Source organism: Artibeus jamaicensis, unplaced genomic scaffold (assembly GCF_021234435.1).
Source record: "Artibeus jamaicensis isolate MK-2021 breed Jamaican fruit bat unplaced genomic scaffold, CSHL_Jam_final scaffold_369, whole genome shotgun sequence".
Lineage (NCBI taxonomy): Eukaryota > Metazoa > Chordata > Mammalia > Chiroptera > Phyllostomidae > Artibeus > Artibeus jamaicensis.
In genome coordinates, this window is record NW_026522042.1 from 28,875,217 (window position 1) to 28,892,766 (window position 17,550).

The window sequence follows — 17,550 nt, forward strand, 5'->3', positions numbered from 1 at the left end:
TGTAGCCTATCAGAAATGATGGTGCTGACATGGACAATACACCCTCAACTCAATGGCAGCCAAGCAGATGAAAAGGCCGATGTTGAAGGACTCCATTAAGGGACTTGGCCATGTCAACAGGGTCTTCTGATACACAAGGCATGTTTACAGCAAGACAGGAGGAAGGTTATCGTGAGCTTAGGTGATTGGAGACTCACCCACCCAGTACCTATAAGTTAGGATGAGGATGGCTCTGTTGCTCTTGGAACAAATAAATTAAAATGCAAGTATCGTATTTAAAAATTAGTAGAATTATTAACCATAGTACTTACAGAGGTGTTAGCAAGACAACCATTGTGGGTTATAAGTCATATGAGGATGGTAACTGTGTTCTTGTTATTTTTATTGTTTTCCATTTGCACAGAGTCCCAGGGGGTCACACAGACACTGGAGGAGCCCAGTTTATAAGGCACAACTAAAGAATTTGCAGCTCATTGGAGAACTTGTGGGTTACTTATGATCCAATAAATATGTGCTATAAATTTAAATAGCCTTCAAAATAATTGGAAAAGACTCCTTGGGTGAGATATTCATTATAGGCTGCAAAAAGAAACCAAGACATTGTAGAATGTAGTTTAAAACCAGTTCTTGAATAATGATTTTGTCACTCAGCTCCAGTGTGTGGGAGTTTTTCTCATGCCTCCAGGCAATTCTCCAACACCTTCTGGGTGTCCTGCAATTCAACTCAATTCTGACACTATGTACTCAGAAATAGCAGCAGTTCTCACAGGTAAACCCTTCCATCTCCACTTTGGATGCCATTCTCAGGTCCAGGTTGTCATCCTTGCTTCTGACCAATACTCCGTAGACAGGAGGCTTCAACAACTTTCTCCTTGCTTTCTGTTCATTTGTTAGCCTGGCTCACAGAGCTCAGACATTTTACTAGATTGCCAGCTGATTATAAAAGGACGTAACTCAGGAACAGTCAGGTGAAAAGATGCACAGGGTGGGGTGTGGGGAGAGGCTGTAGGGCTGCCCTGCCCTCCCCAAACACATCCCTCTCCCAGCACTTCCACTCACTCAACAACCCCAAAGCTTTTGAACCTGGGCTTTGGGGGATTTTATGGAGGTGTTGTTACGTAAGTTTAATTGATAAATCTTTGGCATTGGTGATTGAAGTCAATCCCCAGCAGTTCTTCCCTCCCAAGAGGATTGTGGGACCGAAAGTTCCAGCCTTCTAATCACAGGGTCTTTTCCTCTGGCAACCAGACCACATCCTACAATGCTGTCCTAAAGCCATCTCATCAACATAACAAAAGACATATTTACCCCAGTCACCACTTGGGAAATTCCTAGGGTTTTAGGAGCTTGTGCCAGAAATAGGAAGAAGACTAAATTTATTTTTCTTACTATAAATGACAATATTAAAGTCTATGACTTAAATGAGACCCCAGGAATAAAACAGCAGGGGGTGGTCATTGTTCCTGCTGTGCACCTCCAATTTCTATGCTGCCAAGTTTTAAAAATCACTGCGCATGCAAAACAAAAACTTGTGTGCAAAAGTTCACCCAGAAGGCAGATAACTAATTGCTATCTGTACCTTAACTGCTGCCATTGATTTAAGGAGGAGCAAACTCAGACATAAAGTCATTCTCAGGACTAGAACTCATCTGCATGGACTTCAGACCAAGTCCAGTAGAGCTGTCTTTCATTTCGTACCACATTGGTTAACAGGAATGTTCCTGTCCCCCAAGTGTTAAGACTACAGGCGATAATTATGTAAAATCGCCTAGCACAGCCCCCCTGGCTGAATAGCAACTGCTGGTGTATTCACCCATTGATTCCTTTCTTTACTTATTCATTCATTTCCCTCTGGCCACTGCAGCTCAATGAACCATAGAATTGCTGTTCTGCTACCAGATGAGTGCATTGACCATTTATTTACTGTGCCAGGCACGCTGTCTCGTGCCTTGGCATTTACAAGCACTTGTAATTAATTTACAAATGCTCTCTGCTGGTTATCTCAGTGGGTCTCACAGAGCTCTGGGAAGTGAGCAGTTTTCCTAGTCACTTCACAGGCAGATATAGAAGCTGAGAAGCAATGCCTCACCTGAGACCACATGGCTCCTGTTAGCCAAGCTGAGTCCTTCACCTGACTGCATGTGGTCTCGTTGCCTGGCACCCAAGGTGCCCCTGCAAGGATGTGACTTTAAATAAAACATTTGGCCGTGCTCATAATGTATTCCATTCTAAGATTCTCTAATGCTACAACCAGCCTATCATTTTATGGCGCGTAGGGTTTTTTATCCAGTGCTGCAAAAATAACATCTGTTTTAAATGAAGCAGTTTCCATCTTACACTTTGCACCTCTAACCTGTTATAAACCCAAGTATTAGAAATGGCATGTTATAAATGGAAGTTTCAGATGGTATGTGTCCATCTGACTGACTGACTTGGAGTTCTGCCGAGGATCGGCCTTTACTGGTACCAGGATTTAAAGTTTATGAGAGGAATGAGAAAGGCCGGTGGTAATTTTCTGATTCTATGCTCTGTCCCAGAAAAGCTTTGCTTTCTTTTCTACCCACCTTTCTATCTCATTCTTGCCAAAATTCATCGCAGATGATACCTCCCGGCCTCTTCGCAACACAGCTCTGAATTTAACTGTCAGCAATTTCTAAGCTGATTTTTCCCTGGTATGTCCCAGAGTCATCTTCATATAATTCCTCAATCTGAACATCTCTTTTCTTCTTTTTTTCCCCTCCCTTTCTTCCTTTTCTGTCCTCCTTCACACTTTTCTCTCTCCTCATCACCCTCCCTTACTTCTTTTATCTCTATTCCCCTAGGTTTTTTTTTTCAAATTCACCATGTTATTTCTCATCTTCCTAGACTCTAAACAAACTTTTTTTTTGTCCAGCTTTGAATATGAAAGTAGAACAATAAGGCCATCACAGTGTTCTTATGGCCCATATGAAAGATATTAGAATAATGTTATATCATTTTCATATTAAAATGACCTAATTCTATCCCCATGGAATCCATGTCTTGCTTATGGACCCACTGCTCCAATTTAAAAAAACAAATAAATTTGTATTATGTATTTGATGGCTGCATTTTCAATTTGGGTATTTGAACTGTCAGACAGATAAAAGACTATGCATTTAGTTGGAGGGCTCCCAAGTGACTCAGCAGACGATACGGAAATTTTATGCATGTGCTGTTCAAATTAAAGTTAGCAATGACTTCCACTTCATTTATTCTTTTTAACTTCTGATCATCCACTTATGATGAAGTTGAGAGACTCCTCAAATATAAATTCAACTATAAAATGAGAAGAGACACTAGGGTGGGGACTTTGGGGACCATGGAGTAGCAGGCATGTTTGCACAGTTTAGTTATTCAGTTTCCAAGTCAGCCTCCAGCTGGGTGGCTAGGGTCAGTGGGTGCCCAGGTGGCTGGTTCCAGCAATGGCCTGTTTTCCCTTGCAGTGTGGCACGGTGGACCAGGGAATGTACGTGAACCTGACAGAACGGAACCTGCAGGATGCCCAGAAGTTCATACTGATGCATGAGGTGGTGCAGCCAGTGACCCCAGTGCCCTCCTTCATGGAGGACAATAGCCGCTTTTCCCACGTGGCCGTCGACCTGGTACAGGGCAGGGATGCCCTCATCCACACCATCTACTTGGCCACAGGTAGGAGCTCTCCCTTATTGTCCTTCCTTATCCTCTGTGCTTCTTTGAGAAATCTGAAATTTCTCTTCTTTCACTCCTATTACTCATAATATTAATTAGAAAAACAATGTCTGATTTCTTAAGTACTTCTCCTTAACCTACCATAAAATAAGTATTTTTTGGCAAGTTTTAATTTGGATAATGTAAGACAAAGAAATTTGTTAGAGGACATGGCTGAGTGAAATATTATCCCAGAAGTTTCTACCCTCATGGGGACAGCAGGTAACAAACCAACTACCAAGGACAACAAGAAAAAGGTGATACCAAGTTTAATTTTAAGCAGTGGGTGTGAAGACAGTGATAGGTGGCAAGAGCCAGGGAAGCTCCTATAGTTGGCCAGCAGGGGGTGGCTTCTCCCAGGGGGTGACATTTAACCTGAGAGCTGACTGAGAAGGAAGAGCTGGCCTTGCAGGTGTCAGATTCAGGAGTGATCACTGTAAGCTGTGTTACCAGGTGATCAGATAAGGTCAAGGCAGGGAAGTGACCATCAGGTCCCTAAAGGGGACCACTCATGCCTCTGAAGATCAGTCTCAGGGAGGACTGGAGAGAAGGGGGAAGGAGCATGAGGAAAGTTAGATGGAAACAGGTACAATGAGTGAGGCTTCCAGAAGCTGTTCAGTGCAGTCTGGGAGAGGACTGATATAGTAGCCTTAGGTTTTAAGAGAAAACATAGAGTTGCCATCCCAAGACAGTGTCTGACTTGCTCACTAGAGTGTATGAAGGAACCGTGTCTCTTTTTCCACCATTTTTATCCCTGTTGCCCCTCCAGATGCTTGGCACATGATAGATTGTGGAATTAATGGACTGGGCATTTCCAAAGGTTTTTCTTCATAAATGTTCAAATTGATGCCACAGAGTATGGAATTGTAGGAGGCCACTGAGTTCCTTGGCAAGACCTGGAAAGAGGGTGGAAAATGGGCGATGGGGTGGTCCCGAGCAGGCCTGGGCAAGTCAGCGCAAAGCGTCCTGAGGCCTCAGCCTGAGAACTGTGATCTATTCCACAACCAAGGCTATTAGAAGGCGGTGTTTGCTTCCACTGGGAGCTTCTGATAAGTTCCAATGGCACTATCCCAGCAAATGTTTCATTCAGTCTGCCATAACAAAACACCATAGACTGCATGGCTAAAACAGCAGAAAATCTACTTCTCTCAGTTCTAAAGGTGGGAAGTTCAAGATCAAGGTGCCAGCCAATTGGTTTCCTGGTAAGAGCCCTCTTCCTGGTTCATCGATAACCATCTTCTTGTTGTATCCTCTCATGGTGGCAACAGAGATCATCTCTCTCATGTTTCTTCTTGAAAGGGCACTAATCCTGTTCCTAAGGGCTCCACCCTTATGGCCTAATTACCTCTCAAAAGCCCTTTTTCCAAACAGCATTGCTTTGAAGATGAGAGCTTAAACATGAGTTTTGGGGGGGCATACACATTTAGTCTATAGCACTGATCAGTTTGCTCCACCACTATTTAAAACATGCCCACAGGAATGAAATACAGGGGTGAGCAAAAGTAGGCTTACAGTTGTGAATTCACAAAACATAGAGTTTAGTTTTGCACTATTATTTATTCTTGTATTATACATTTTTTCCATATGAACAACTGTAAACCTATTCTTGTCCACCCCAGTATCTGAGGACTTTTATTATAAATGGTGTGTTTGAACAGAATCTAAACCAAATCATAATAGGCCAACTTAGAAAAAATTTTTTATAGCTCTGAGGTGAAATTATCATCAACATTCATGGGTTTTAAACAGGACAACCTTCAAGAAGTTGCTTGCCAAGTCTGTTTGGAATTGTCTCTTCCTACCACCGTATAGCCAGGGAATTAGCTCAGACTGCTGTAGATTTGCTCTTCCAGGTTGTCTGACCCTCCCTCCAGGTTTGTAGTTGTGATTCTGTAAAAACATACCATGTGCCATTCAGCAAAGATGTCTTACAGAGATTCACTTTTATTAAAAAAAATTATTTTTGATTTTATGGAGAGGGGAAGAGAGAGAAAGAGAAGGCAAGAAACATCGATGTGAGAGAGAGAAACAATTGGTTGCCTTCAGCACATGCCCTGGGGAACCAAACATGCAGCCTACGCATGTGCCCCAACTGGGAATTGAAGTAGTGACACTTTCCATTCATGGGACAATGCCCAACCAACTGAGCCACACTGGCCAGGGCCAGAGACTTACTTTTTTTGTTTTATAAACCTTATTTTTTGCTGTATTATTCTACTGCCTATTTTCAAATTGAATCATGGTATATATATGAAGATGTCGCTGACTGAAGCCACAGTTTGGGCTATAGGGGAAGATTGCATGCATAGACTATCTCTGCAGTTTCCATGTCTCACTAGTCAGTGTGCTTGTTAACTTCAAGGGGAAGACGTGTTTGCAGTGGGTGAAGGTCCCTTCAGGGTAACAGCATGGATCATGCATCCTAAAGAGAGTCCTGCTCCAAACCACACGCAGGGACTCAGGGCAGACACTACAAGAGATCTACTGATGACTAAATATGCAGCTGGCATTTACATTCGTTTAGACTAGCGGCATTTACATTCGTTTAGACTAGCGTGGTGATTCTATTTGCAGGACCTCGATACATTACAAATGCCATGTCTCAGCCAAGTTCTGGTTCTTCTCATTATCTCTGATGACACTGATTAGTACCTTGGAAGGGGAGTTCTTCTATAGCAACTTTTGATTGATGGTGCAATTTAGTTTTAAAGGATCTAATTTTTAATGATTCAGCATATAAATTTCTTCTTTATTTCCAATGTACTGAAATATATAAATGGATTACTTAGAATCTGAAAATTCCAGTCTGTTTCAACTAAATCTGCTAAGAGCTACACCAGGGGTTTATAAAGATTAGAGATTTTAATTTTTAATATTCAAAAGTCTGATGTTTATGTGGCCTTTTATATCTTACACCAGTAAAGTTAAAGCACCCCAAGTACTGAGCAGCTCCTGGAATAATGTCATTTGGTTCAAGTTTGTTTCAGTATGATGTTGATGAGAAAAAAAAACCCAATAATTCCTAGACAGGGCCACTGACTGTGTGGAGTTGGCACATTCTACCCAGGTACGCGTGGGTTTTCTCTAGATGCTGTGGTTTCCTCCCACATCCCAAAGACCTAGGTGTGAGGGGAACTGGCTCTCCTCAGCTGTCCCAGTTGGAGTGAGTGTGGGTGTGTGTGCGTGGCCCTGTGATGGAAGTGTGTCTTGCAGGGTGGGTCCCTCCTGCAGTCTGAGCTTCAGGGACAGGCTTCAGCTACCTGTGACCCTGAACAAGAATCAGCAAGTTAGAAAAGGATTATTTTATTTATTTTAATTAATTTTTCATTAATGTATGTATAGCTCACATTTATTTGAATGTTTAATATTAGAAATGTTTGGGTCTCTATTTAGAAGTTTAGTGATGTTTCTGTGACCAGAAATATGCCAGAAGAACTTAACACTTGTTTAATCAGTTACTTTAAGGTAAAATGGGTTTTGTTATGTCGTTTCACTTCAAGTCTCGTTTCCAAGAGCCTATCATGGACTTCGGCTACTGCATAATTATCTTCTTTGATACTGAAGCCGAAAAGGAGCTCTGGAGGCTGGGATCCTTGCAGTCCTCCTGCCTATGTTGTGCTTATCCAGGAGCTGAAACATACTCAGCTGATAGACGAGTGTGACGTTGACAACAGTGAATGTCATGCGAGAGGACTTCCTAACTTGATAATGAAATCAGTTTATCATGTTGGTTTGGAAATTCAGGTTTGATGACAAGTTGATTTTTCCCCCACATTGATTTTATTTGAATAAACACAGATTGGAGGAGACCTGCCAGTGGCCATTTGAAAGTTGGTTTATTCTATTTGTCAGTATTATCCAAATGTCTACAAGAAATAGACCTCTGTTAACCGTACAGTTCCTGATGCGTCCCACAGCTTGAATGGATTTCCCTGTTGGCCACCCTCTACCCACTGCCGTGTCAAACACCTTTTCCCAAACATGTTCTGGGTCTGTTCGCTTGCAGCTCCTGCCTCTCTTATGGGAAGTCCAGCCTGGGCTAAGCACATTATCTGGGTCGTTATCTGCACTGACATTTTATGTTATTTATTTGAAGGTCTTCTCAGACTAGGAGGCAAAATGACAAATGGTAACCCCTTTAGAATATTTATGGCTGGGGTTCTTTAAGTGACTGAATCTTATACCCAAATAGCTGCTCAGTTCCTCTTTGAAAAGACAGAATTACAGTGGTGTTGACCATTCGTACTTTCTGAGAACCTTCTCCTTCCTTGCTTTGCAGGACACCATCTCTTTGCCACTTCTGCTACCTCTGTGATGTTCCTTTGCCGGCCAAGTGTTCTGCCTGCCCCTTCCATATGCTGTTGCTCTGGCTTTGCCCATTGCTAAGCTTCTTCTAATTTCATATTACCTCCTAGAAATATCATTAGGCTTAAGAATTTTTTTATAGGATGAAATACAGTACTTTTATTTTCACTTTGCCTCAATTCCTGCTGTGCCTGTAATTGAATTTGTCTTTTTTTGCACAGCTCTGATGCTTCCCTGATAGTCTGTCTCACTCTTGTTCAAGCACCACATCCTGTCAGTTCGAACCCTGTGTCACCCATTCTAATCACTTAATAACTACTTATTCCCTTAATTCAAACTCTTATTATTTCTAGAGTACTATTTTAGACCAGTGTTTGTTCAATTTGAGCATGGATAACTCACCTATTCTAGGTAGGACATGTGGAAATACTGGTTCCCAGGCCCAACCCCATGCGATTCTTATTCAGTGCAGAGTTGCTACTTCTGAGAAGCTCCCAGGTGAACATCCCACTGGGCATTTCTGGACCATACTCAAGTAGCACTGTTTGAGATGAAATAATGGCATTCCTGACCTAGAATCTCTCTCTAATGGAAGCACCTTGCTGCTCTCTGTGGTTAGACGCCGACTTCACCATGATGGAGATACAAAATCTGTTAGCCACGTGAGCCTAACCACATGTTGACTCTTCATTTCAGTAGTTGCTGGTATGATTCGCTAATTAGTTGGCAGAAGAGCTGTGACTTGATTTGAAAGCAAATGGTTTAAGATGAGGCAAGCTAATTCAGAAAGATGAAACTATAACAGGCTAAAACCAACAGTCATACATTATCTGTAATAGAAGTTGGTAGTCTACTCAGGGACAGACAAAGTTACCACCAATGATTTCCCTGAAATCAAGGAAGATGTGAATCTGCAAATTTCAAAGCATGCCACGTTTGAACAATATTGACTCATAATAAATGAGCACTAGATGTAGCCAGGTTATGTTTTTAAATTCTAAGGATAAAGAAAGAATTATTTAGGCATTCAGGAGAGAAGGACTTAATTAGGCATTCAGAGAAAAAAAATGCCCGCAATTGGGAAATAGTTAGATGGTTCCTGAATATTATTCAGCTGCATAAATCTGTGAAACATAGTCTAAAATATTATGAGAAAACCAATGTGAATTAAGGACATTATAGGCAACCAGAAATAAAGCAGGCAGATATCCCTCACAATGAAAGTCTCAGGAAATAGATCTGGGGATCTTTTTTATAAATACAAAACAAGACTAATTACTGGCTAGATTCAGCCAAACAAATGATGGAGAAGTTTTGAGAAACAAAGAGGAAGAAAAAGTGGAATACTAAATACTAGATTTCTATATATATATATAGTTTTACAATACTATATATACACACTATATGTACTATATATATGTAGTTTTACATACATAGTATATACACACACACTATATATACTATATATATATGTAGTTTTATATATATATGTACACACAAATTGGAAGAAAAGGAACTGTGACTCAAGAGTATTATTGTAGACTAATCTTTCCTTCAAAAACAAAAACCTTAAACATTTCCAGCCAAAGAAGAAAAACCTCAGAGAAAAGTGATGGAAAAAAGACTGGTGTTAGCTGAGAATTCATTGCAATTTCAGCTGAGGAAAAACCAAGGTGTCTGCAGAACATGTTGGTGGTAAGAGTGGGGAGGCTGGTGGAACACAGCGTGTTCAGACACAGAGAGCACATCTGTGAATTGCCCCTCTGAGCACCTCCCCAGACCCCGGACTCTGTTGGCCTTATGTTATCCTGGACCCTGAGCCATTTGCCCTGTCTCATCTGCCACTGTGGCTGATAGATTCCTCAGCAGGACTTTTGAGATTCTTCCAACTGATGCCAATCAGCCGTTGTCCAGTCCCCTCCTGCCACTTCTGGTCTTCTGTAAAACACACACCCTGTGTGGGATGTGGCTTCTGAGCAGATGCTAAAGAGGCTGGGAAACACAACCTAGAAGAACAGGGGAATCCGTCTCCTGTGAGGTGAGCTTCACCCAACGAGAGGCAGATTATGGGAAGAAACTAACTAATAGGGTTTCTTTCTCTTTTCCCACCATTGGGCTGCTCAAGGCAAGCTTTCCCATGTAACGAAGCAGATGTCCAGTTTGGGCTTGACCTAAAGGAGTGACCCCATGGTGACACCTCACATGGATTTACTTCTCATCTTCTCTGCTACCTTTCTTTGTCACTCGCCCAGCCCTGGGATTGTGACCCTGATAATGTATTAGCTCATAAGCCTTTCTTCCAACTCTGCTCTCTCGGCTGTTGCAATAATGGGGAATGACTCTCCACTGTAGAGTTGCATGGCTGCAGACCATGGCAGGGTAGATGATATACGCTCTATAATCCATGTTAAGAAACTCAGATTTTAATCAAGTAAAATGATAAAACTGAAAAATTTGTAAATCAAGGAAGTAACAAAATTATAAATGTCTATTTTTCATTCTGCTTTGTTATAGATACTGTTACAGTTGTCCCCACTTTTTCCTTATTTGCCCATGTCCACCCATACCCTCCTGATTCAGGCAATCCCTACACCATTGTCCATGCCCATGGGTCATGCATATATGTACTTTGGCTAATGTTCTTAAAGATTTCTGTTCCTTATTCTTGGAGAAGGAACTAGAGGGTAGCATAAAGGTAGAAACAGTAAAAATGAGGTAAAGTTTCTGTCCACATCCTCAGTGTGGTTTTGCTGCAAGATTCACTACGTATAAAAATAAATAGGCATTGTGGTGACATGTCTTTGCACTGTGATTATGTACTGAAGTCTGGTCTGTCTGTGGTGAAGGCTATTTCGGTCATAAATGAGGTCCAGGAGGGATGTATGTGGCAGGTGTGGCTGGCAGACGGGCGTGGTGGAGACTAAGGCATGCATGCTCCTCTGAGGGTACTGCCTTCACCAGGCAGCAATGAGTTCTCGAGGGACAAAAGGTCTTATTTTTTTGTGTATCAAATACAGGTACCCATGCTCGACACAGCCAAATATACATTCCTTAGTATTAAAATTTCATGGGTGGTAGGACAATTCCAGAAAAAAAAAGTGTGGGAAGTCTCCTTGCTTTTTGAAATTAGTCATAGTGTTAATGAAATTCTGAGAGATGCTGTTCTTGGGGAGTCCCGTGGGGAGGAGCTGGCAGGCTCATCAAGGGCTGTGGCGGCGTGTAGGGTGAAGGGATGGGGAAGATCGAGAATGACTCCTGATCGTGTCTGGTTTGGGCAGTTGAGTGATGCTGAGAAGGGAGAACCTGAAATTCTGGTATGACAATTCCTGGAGAAGATTCAGCAGTGAACACAACAGGCAGACTCCCTGCCCTCAAGAAGCTTGTATTTTAGAGAGAGATGCAAGCAAACAGCCAGATAAAGTGACACTGAGTGTATGCTGGAGAAAAACGCAGCTGGAAGAAGGAATGGGTGAGGCTAGGGTTTCTGTGTTAAGAACTCATTTCTGAAATCCATTCTGTTTAATGAGTTTCAAAAGGTGTGAGGTAAAGACTGGAATTCACGTTCAAGGACTTTAGGTTTTTGGATTATCCACCTTGAGCACTTTCAGTAGAGACTAGGCACCATGGACCTAGCTTTTATAAAGTTCACAATTACTGACGTGAACCTCCCTGAGAAGGAAGGCTGATGGACAAGAGAAAAGGTCCACAAATAGGGGAAGTTCTTGGGGTCTTAAGGGGTCAGGGGCATCATGACCTGAGGAAAGAGCAAGGAGGTGCCTCACGGATGCAGGAGAAAGCCCAGAGCTCATTCCACTTACCTGTGTCAGGAGAACCTTGGAGAAAGTACCCTAGGATGATGGCTCCATCCTACCCTCCCATTCCCCACTTCCAGTTACATAATAGCACTCTTCTCGCTACTAGTCATTGTTAAAACCCCAAAATCAGTAATGCTTCCATAATCAGCAGGTAGAAAAAACAAATAAAAAGGGGCCCTTTGGCTCCCTTTCTGAAGCGGGGAAAGAGACTGCTGAGTGAGGGGTGGACCTTAACATTCCCTTGGACTAAGTAGTTAAGACTTGAGATGCCCTAAGGAGATCCTTTTGTTGCCATTACTAACATTTATCTCCCTCAATATTTATAATCCTTTTGCAGCTACCTAAGTGTCCCAAGCAAGCATTACACTGTGAAAAGACTATCCTGGAAAGATTGTTTACAGTAACTCCAAACTCTGTCCTTCTCAGTGGAAATTGAAAACCCAGAACTAATTCAGACTTGCCTATTTATAGAAGGTGTTCCCATGGGCTGATAGGAAACATTATGTAGTTTGAATGCTTACTTGATAATATTTAAAATTTTTTGAGTTTAAGCATAACATAACCTCGGTGAATAATTGCAATGGAGGAAAATCTGTTACCTGGTAATGTGGATTACATAGTATCCCTTGCCCTGCAAAAGTTAGGTTGCAGTTTTAATCTGTGAGAAGTTCTACCCAGGGTCTCGGGGGTGCATGGCCTGGCCACCTTCTAACCTCCAGAACTGTGAGGTAGTGAGCTGCGGATTCTCTAAGCCATCCAGAATGTGGGGTTCTACTCCAGCGGCCCACGCCTGCTAACTCTGCTGGGCGTACTTTTCCATCTGCATCTGGTCTTGCAGCCAAATTTAAAGTGTAGCTTGGTTTTTTTTGCTGTCCCCCTGACATTTCTCAGTGTCCTGAACTCAATAAACAAAATTAGTTCTTTAGTGTTAGCTTATGTCAGACCCAATTAGAATGAAAATCTTACTGTTGAAAACAATTTAATATATGCCAAACTACTTAAAATGACAGAAACACCACTAATTATTTTGTTTTACCAAGTATAGGAATATAAATTCTTGGATTTTAGTGTGTTTCGTGTTTAACTATGTTTTCTGAATAATTTTAGTAGCTTATTCCTAGTTCCTCAACCACAAATAATATTATGAAATTTTATGCTATGAATCAGTAAATATACCAATTCACTTTTCATAGGGTGTGATTTCTTCCTTTTTTACTGGGAATAACTCATTTGCAGTTTTCCTCTCATTTTTTTAGAATTACATTGTCTTACTACTTTCTCTTTCACATGATCAGTGTTCATGCCCCAGGCAGTACAGCTGTGTGATCTCCGGGCAAAAGAAATAGAAACTGTTTCTCTTTACCTCGTCTTTTCATGTCGCTCTTGCTTGCTGCACATCTTTGACAGAACTCCTTCAGGTGCCAAGGCAGTTTCTTGAGTCTGAGCACCGTAGTCTCTTTTCCCGGACCTGCTGTCCTTCTGCTTATACAAAAACCTGCCCGGTGTGCTCTTGTTTCTTGTGCAATGATGACATCACAGCTCCGAAAAGATTTTAGCAACATCCACACAGTGCTCCAGGTGTTCTTGCATGAAGTCTGAATCTCCAGTTCTGCAGAGGGACGTTCAAATCCTTTTCCTCATGAAAACTCCTAAGGCAAGTCCGATGGCGAGCACCACTCTGGGAGCCCGTAACTCAGGAACATGCAGAAGCAGTTTTACCAGATTTTTTTATTGTGGGTAGTTCGGGTAGGAGCAGATCCACTTGTTTGATAATGTGATGACGGATCTACAAGTGCTGCGGTGAAGGAGCTGTACTTGTAGATCTCACGTTCTCCATTCTCATCCATGTCTTTGTGGCAAATACATTAAAAACATTTTTACAATTATCGCTAACACTTGTGAACTATTCCATTTCATACAAAATACTCATATGCCGTACAGAGATTTTATCCTTATTTATTTCACCCCGGGGGTCAGCGTGGGAACATCCATTGTAACAAATATAACTGCAGGTTCCCCATGTATAACAATACAGCCTGATGGTTACTTTTGTGTAAAAACAAAAAACCAACCACACACAAGAGAGAAGATGTTACTCATGTTTGAATTTAGATAGTAGACTTCTGTGTTTTTCCCTTGATTTTTTCCATGATGGTTACATAATCAGCTAAGTGGTAAAAGAAAATTACTTTTAAAGAAATGAATCCTGGTTCTGTCACTACAAGACCACCAATTATATTAATAATGAATGCGGCATCCTGTAAATTTCAGTTTATCTGAATTACCGTCATGTAAACTTGACTTTAATGCACGCTCTCTGGGCTGTTTATGGGTACCAGAGCTGGAACTCAGATTATACTAAAAAACCTAGTAAATTCCAAATGCTGGGTGATTACATGGGCGTGCAGGACTGTGCGGTCTTTTCCCTTCCATGCTTAGTTTTAAAGTCCTAATAGACTCCTTGGGCCGATACATATGAAAATAAAAACCCACGTAAGCCTTAGTAACTTGTGAGGCAAAGGGGGTCACTTAAGATCTCCTGGCAGGAGGCGGAGGTCTGCTTGTCCCAGGGGTGTTCGCTCACCGAGTAGGTGCACAGTGGGCAGGAAGAAGGAGGTCTCAGGGTCCTATCAGGACCCAGCTTCCCTTACAGAGAGCTGCTAGCGTTCACTGTAGTTATGAATAAAGAAGAAAAACTGACTCATGAGCAGAGATAAAGTCAAGGTGCCCATTTCAGGAAATGGTTAATGAGAGAAATACAAGTACACTTGCCCCAGATTTAAGCTCTCCAGATGTTAAGGTGGGAGATGTCAGGAACAGCTTCCCGCTGCCCCACATGAGAACTCCAGCAGGTGGGATGGGGTCAGCCGTCATTGTTTCCCAAGATTTCACCTTACAACCGCACATTAAGAGAGCATCTCATGAGCCTTCAGAGAACTCATCGTGTTGTTTGTTCTCTGCCTCCGTTTTTTTGTAACCCGCATGCTGAACTCTGTTCTGTGGAGGAACCAGATTCTAAAGAGACACTAGCAGCTTTTAAGCACCCTGGCCTTGTGGTTTCCAAATGGCTTTTATTTGTTCAAACAGGGTTTACATACTGTTATTCTAAGGAGTCAGCTCCAATCACTGCTGCTCCTCCAAGGCTGTTGAGTGATTTCTTTTGTTATTGTTGGAACATTCTTAGCACATCAGTACCATCCAGTGTATATGATCTGGATTACAGTCCTTCCCTGGCCATAATGTTTAACTTGAATTAGGTTCTCCTGGAGGTGAGTAAGACTTCCTCAGCTTTCTTCAAGTACTGGGAATATGGTAAGGGCACCTGTTTCTGCTTTCTGCTGTCCTATTGATGGTCACTCCTCTCTGCGTTCATGGATTCCTGTTCCTTGGAAGGAGAACCCCTGTACCTAGTCACCAATCTTCTGCCTGTGCAGGGGACTCCAGGTCAGGCCACACTGAAGGCCGCTGGTCAGCTTGCACAGTTGCCATACTTGGGGCAGGGCTCACCGCACCATCACCTGGGAGGGGTACAGAGTCCCATATGCCAGAAGATGGGTCCCATTTCTTCAATGGGAGCAGGGCCTCTGACTGCAGGAGACACCCAGTTTTGCAAATAGTTCCACAAGGTGTTAAGTAGGATACTCTGAGAGTTTTTGGTTTTGTGTTACTGTGTGACATACTATTCATGGGCTGGAAGCCTGGGCTTCCCTCAGCAGGGTCACCTGCTCAGGGTCTCAGATGTTAGATGGGACTGCAGTGTCATCTGAAGGCTGGACTGGTGAAGAATCCGTTTCCAGCCTCTTCCAGGTTGCTGGCAGAGGCCGGTCCCATGCTGTACAGGCCGCGCGCGCGGTTCCTCCCCGCTGTACTCATGTCCACGTGACCTCCTACTCCATCCGGCCCACAAAGGGAGCCTTCATTCTCAGAGCCCGGACCCTGTTTCGGGTGGTTTCACTTGATTAGACCAGGCCTGTGAAAGACAGCCCCACTCCAGTTAACTCAAAGTCAACTTACTTGGAATCCTTTAAAAAAATTATTGAATTTATTGGAGTGACATTTTATTAACATAAAATCACATGGATTTCAAGTGTACAATTCTGATACATCATCTGGATATCGTATTGGGTGTTCACCACCCAAAGTCTAATGATACCTGCTGAATCCCTTCACCGTTGCCATATAATGTCACCTAATTACCTAACTGATCTGCTTCCATATTTGGGTCTGGGGAGGAGCCTATTTTACCAGTCTGCCTGCCTACCATATGTGATCTCTTGGATGCCCCCTACCTCATACATGCTGTTCACCCCCACAAAAAGACACCCCCCACACACAAAAACGAACAGAAAAATCTCTAAGTGGGCTTCAGTTATTAAAGTTTTAAATTACATATCAAATGCTTTTCTTGGGGCAGACGGCTACTCCTGTAATTATTAAATCTATTCATATTTAAGGGAAATGGAGTCTTCCCCTAGTTTGCTCTGCCCATTGTATCAAGTACTTGCTCCAGGTCTGGTGATCCAGACCTGACTGAAGTGCTCGTGGCAGGATGAAGTCGTTTCCCATTGGCTCAGGTGCTCTGTGAGCAAATGTACTGAAACAAGTTCCGTAGTGTAGAAGAGGAGGGCAAGGGAGAAATGCCACTGACCTTACAGCATTTAACAATTCTTACGCAAATCAAAATCAGTAGGTGAAAAAATAATCTCTGCCTGGCAACAATAAAAATGGAAGCGCTGTCCCATCTCCACCTGCACCCCTCCTGCTGTCTCTGCTCTCTCCGCCTTCCTTTCTTTATCTTGTGACCAGGATGTGTGTTTTGTGCTGACCAGAGGGATAAACACTCTGGGAGTCCTTCTCAAGTCATCTATATAGACATCGAGGTGACTGCATCTCTCCCCCAGGATGCGCTGCCTCTCTGACACCCAGTTACTCCAGGACCCCAGGGGAGCACTCAGGATTCCCACCAGGGGAGACCGAGCACTGCCCAGCATTGCCGTGGGCCCCCATGATGAGGTTTAGTGATCCCTTGGGCAAGGCAAGGAGCAGAGATTTAGAATTCCACTACGCTTCCACATTGCTGGTGGGCATTAGGATACTCTGTGAAATTACTGTCAGCTGGCTCACATTCTATAAGCTGTTAAATCAGAAAACAAAATTCTTTCTAGTATCATAAAACCTGGAATAATTTGATTTCATTACAATGTGGTAACAAATTGAATCTTGGCACCAGGAAAACTGGGTTCCTCTCAGAGGCCTGAGTGCTGTCTTCTCTCATGCACTGCAAGGAAAACTGTCTTCAGAGTAAATCTTTTTGCCACGATTTCATCTAACGTACAGGACAAGGTAATGAGGATTTTGCAAAGGTGTCAGGTAGCTTGGGCCAAAGTGGAACCACATCTGATCACAGCAGCCAGGTTGCTTGCAGGGTTGGTTTTGAACGTCTCCCTTTTTCATTTTTCGTGTAACAACATTCTGCTGTCCTTGATAACTTGTATATATCCCAGTATACCCTTGTAAATTGCCAGGATGTTATGCCTGGCAATAATAACCAACCATTACTAAGCAAATTTAGCCATTGGCTCCTAGGTAATTAAATTCTAAAGCAGAAGCAGAGCACTCAAGGACTAGGAAGGAATAATTACAGTGTCCACTGCATGATGGAGTATCATCAATGATGACATTCTGCATGAACTTTCTTGCAGAAGTTGTTACACAGCAGAAT

General features: G+C 42.6%; 1 protein-coding gene across 2 annotated transcripts in view; it reads left to right on the forward strand.

Moving 5' to 3' along the window:
• Positions 1 to 17,550, forward strand: part of SEMA5A (semaphorin 5A) — a 440,583-nt gene that overhangs the window by 317,627 nt on the left and 105,406 nt on the right. For both annotated transcript variants that reach the window (XM_053657221.1, XM_053657222.1), the window contains one exon: positions 3,465 to 3,669. In XM_053657221.1, coding sequence (XP_053513196.1) covers positions 3,465 to 3,669 — 205 coding nt within the window. The remainder of the gene's footprint in view (positions 1 to 3,464; positions 3,670 to 17,550) is intronic.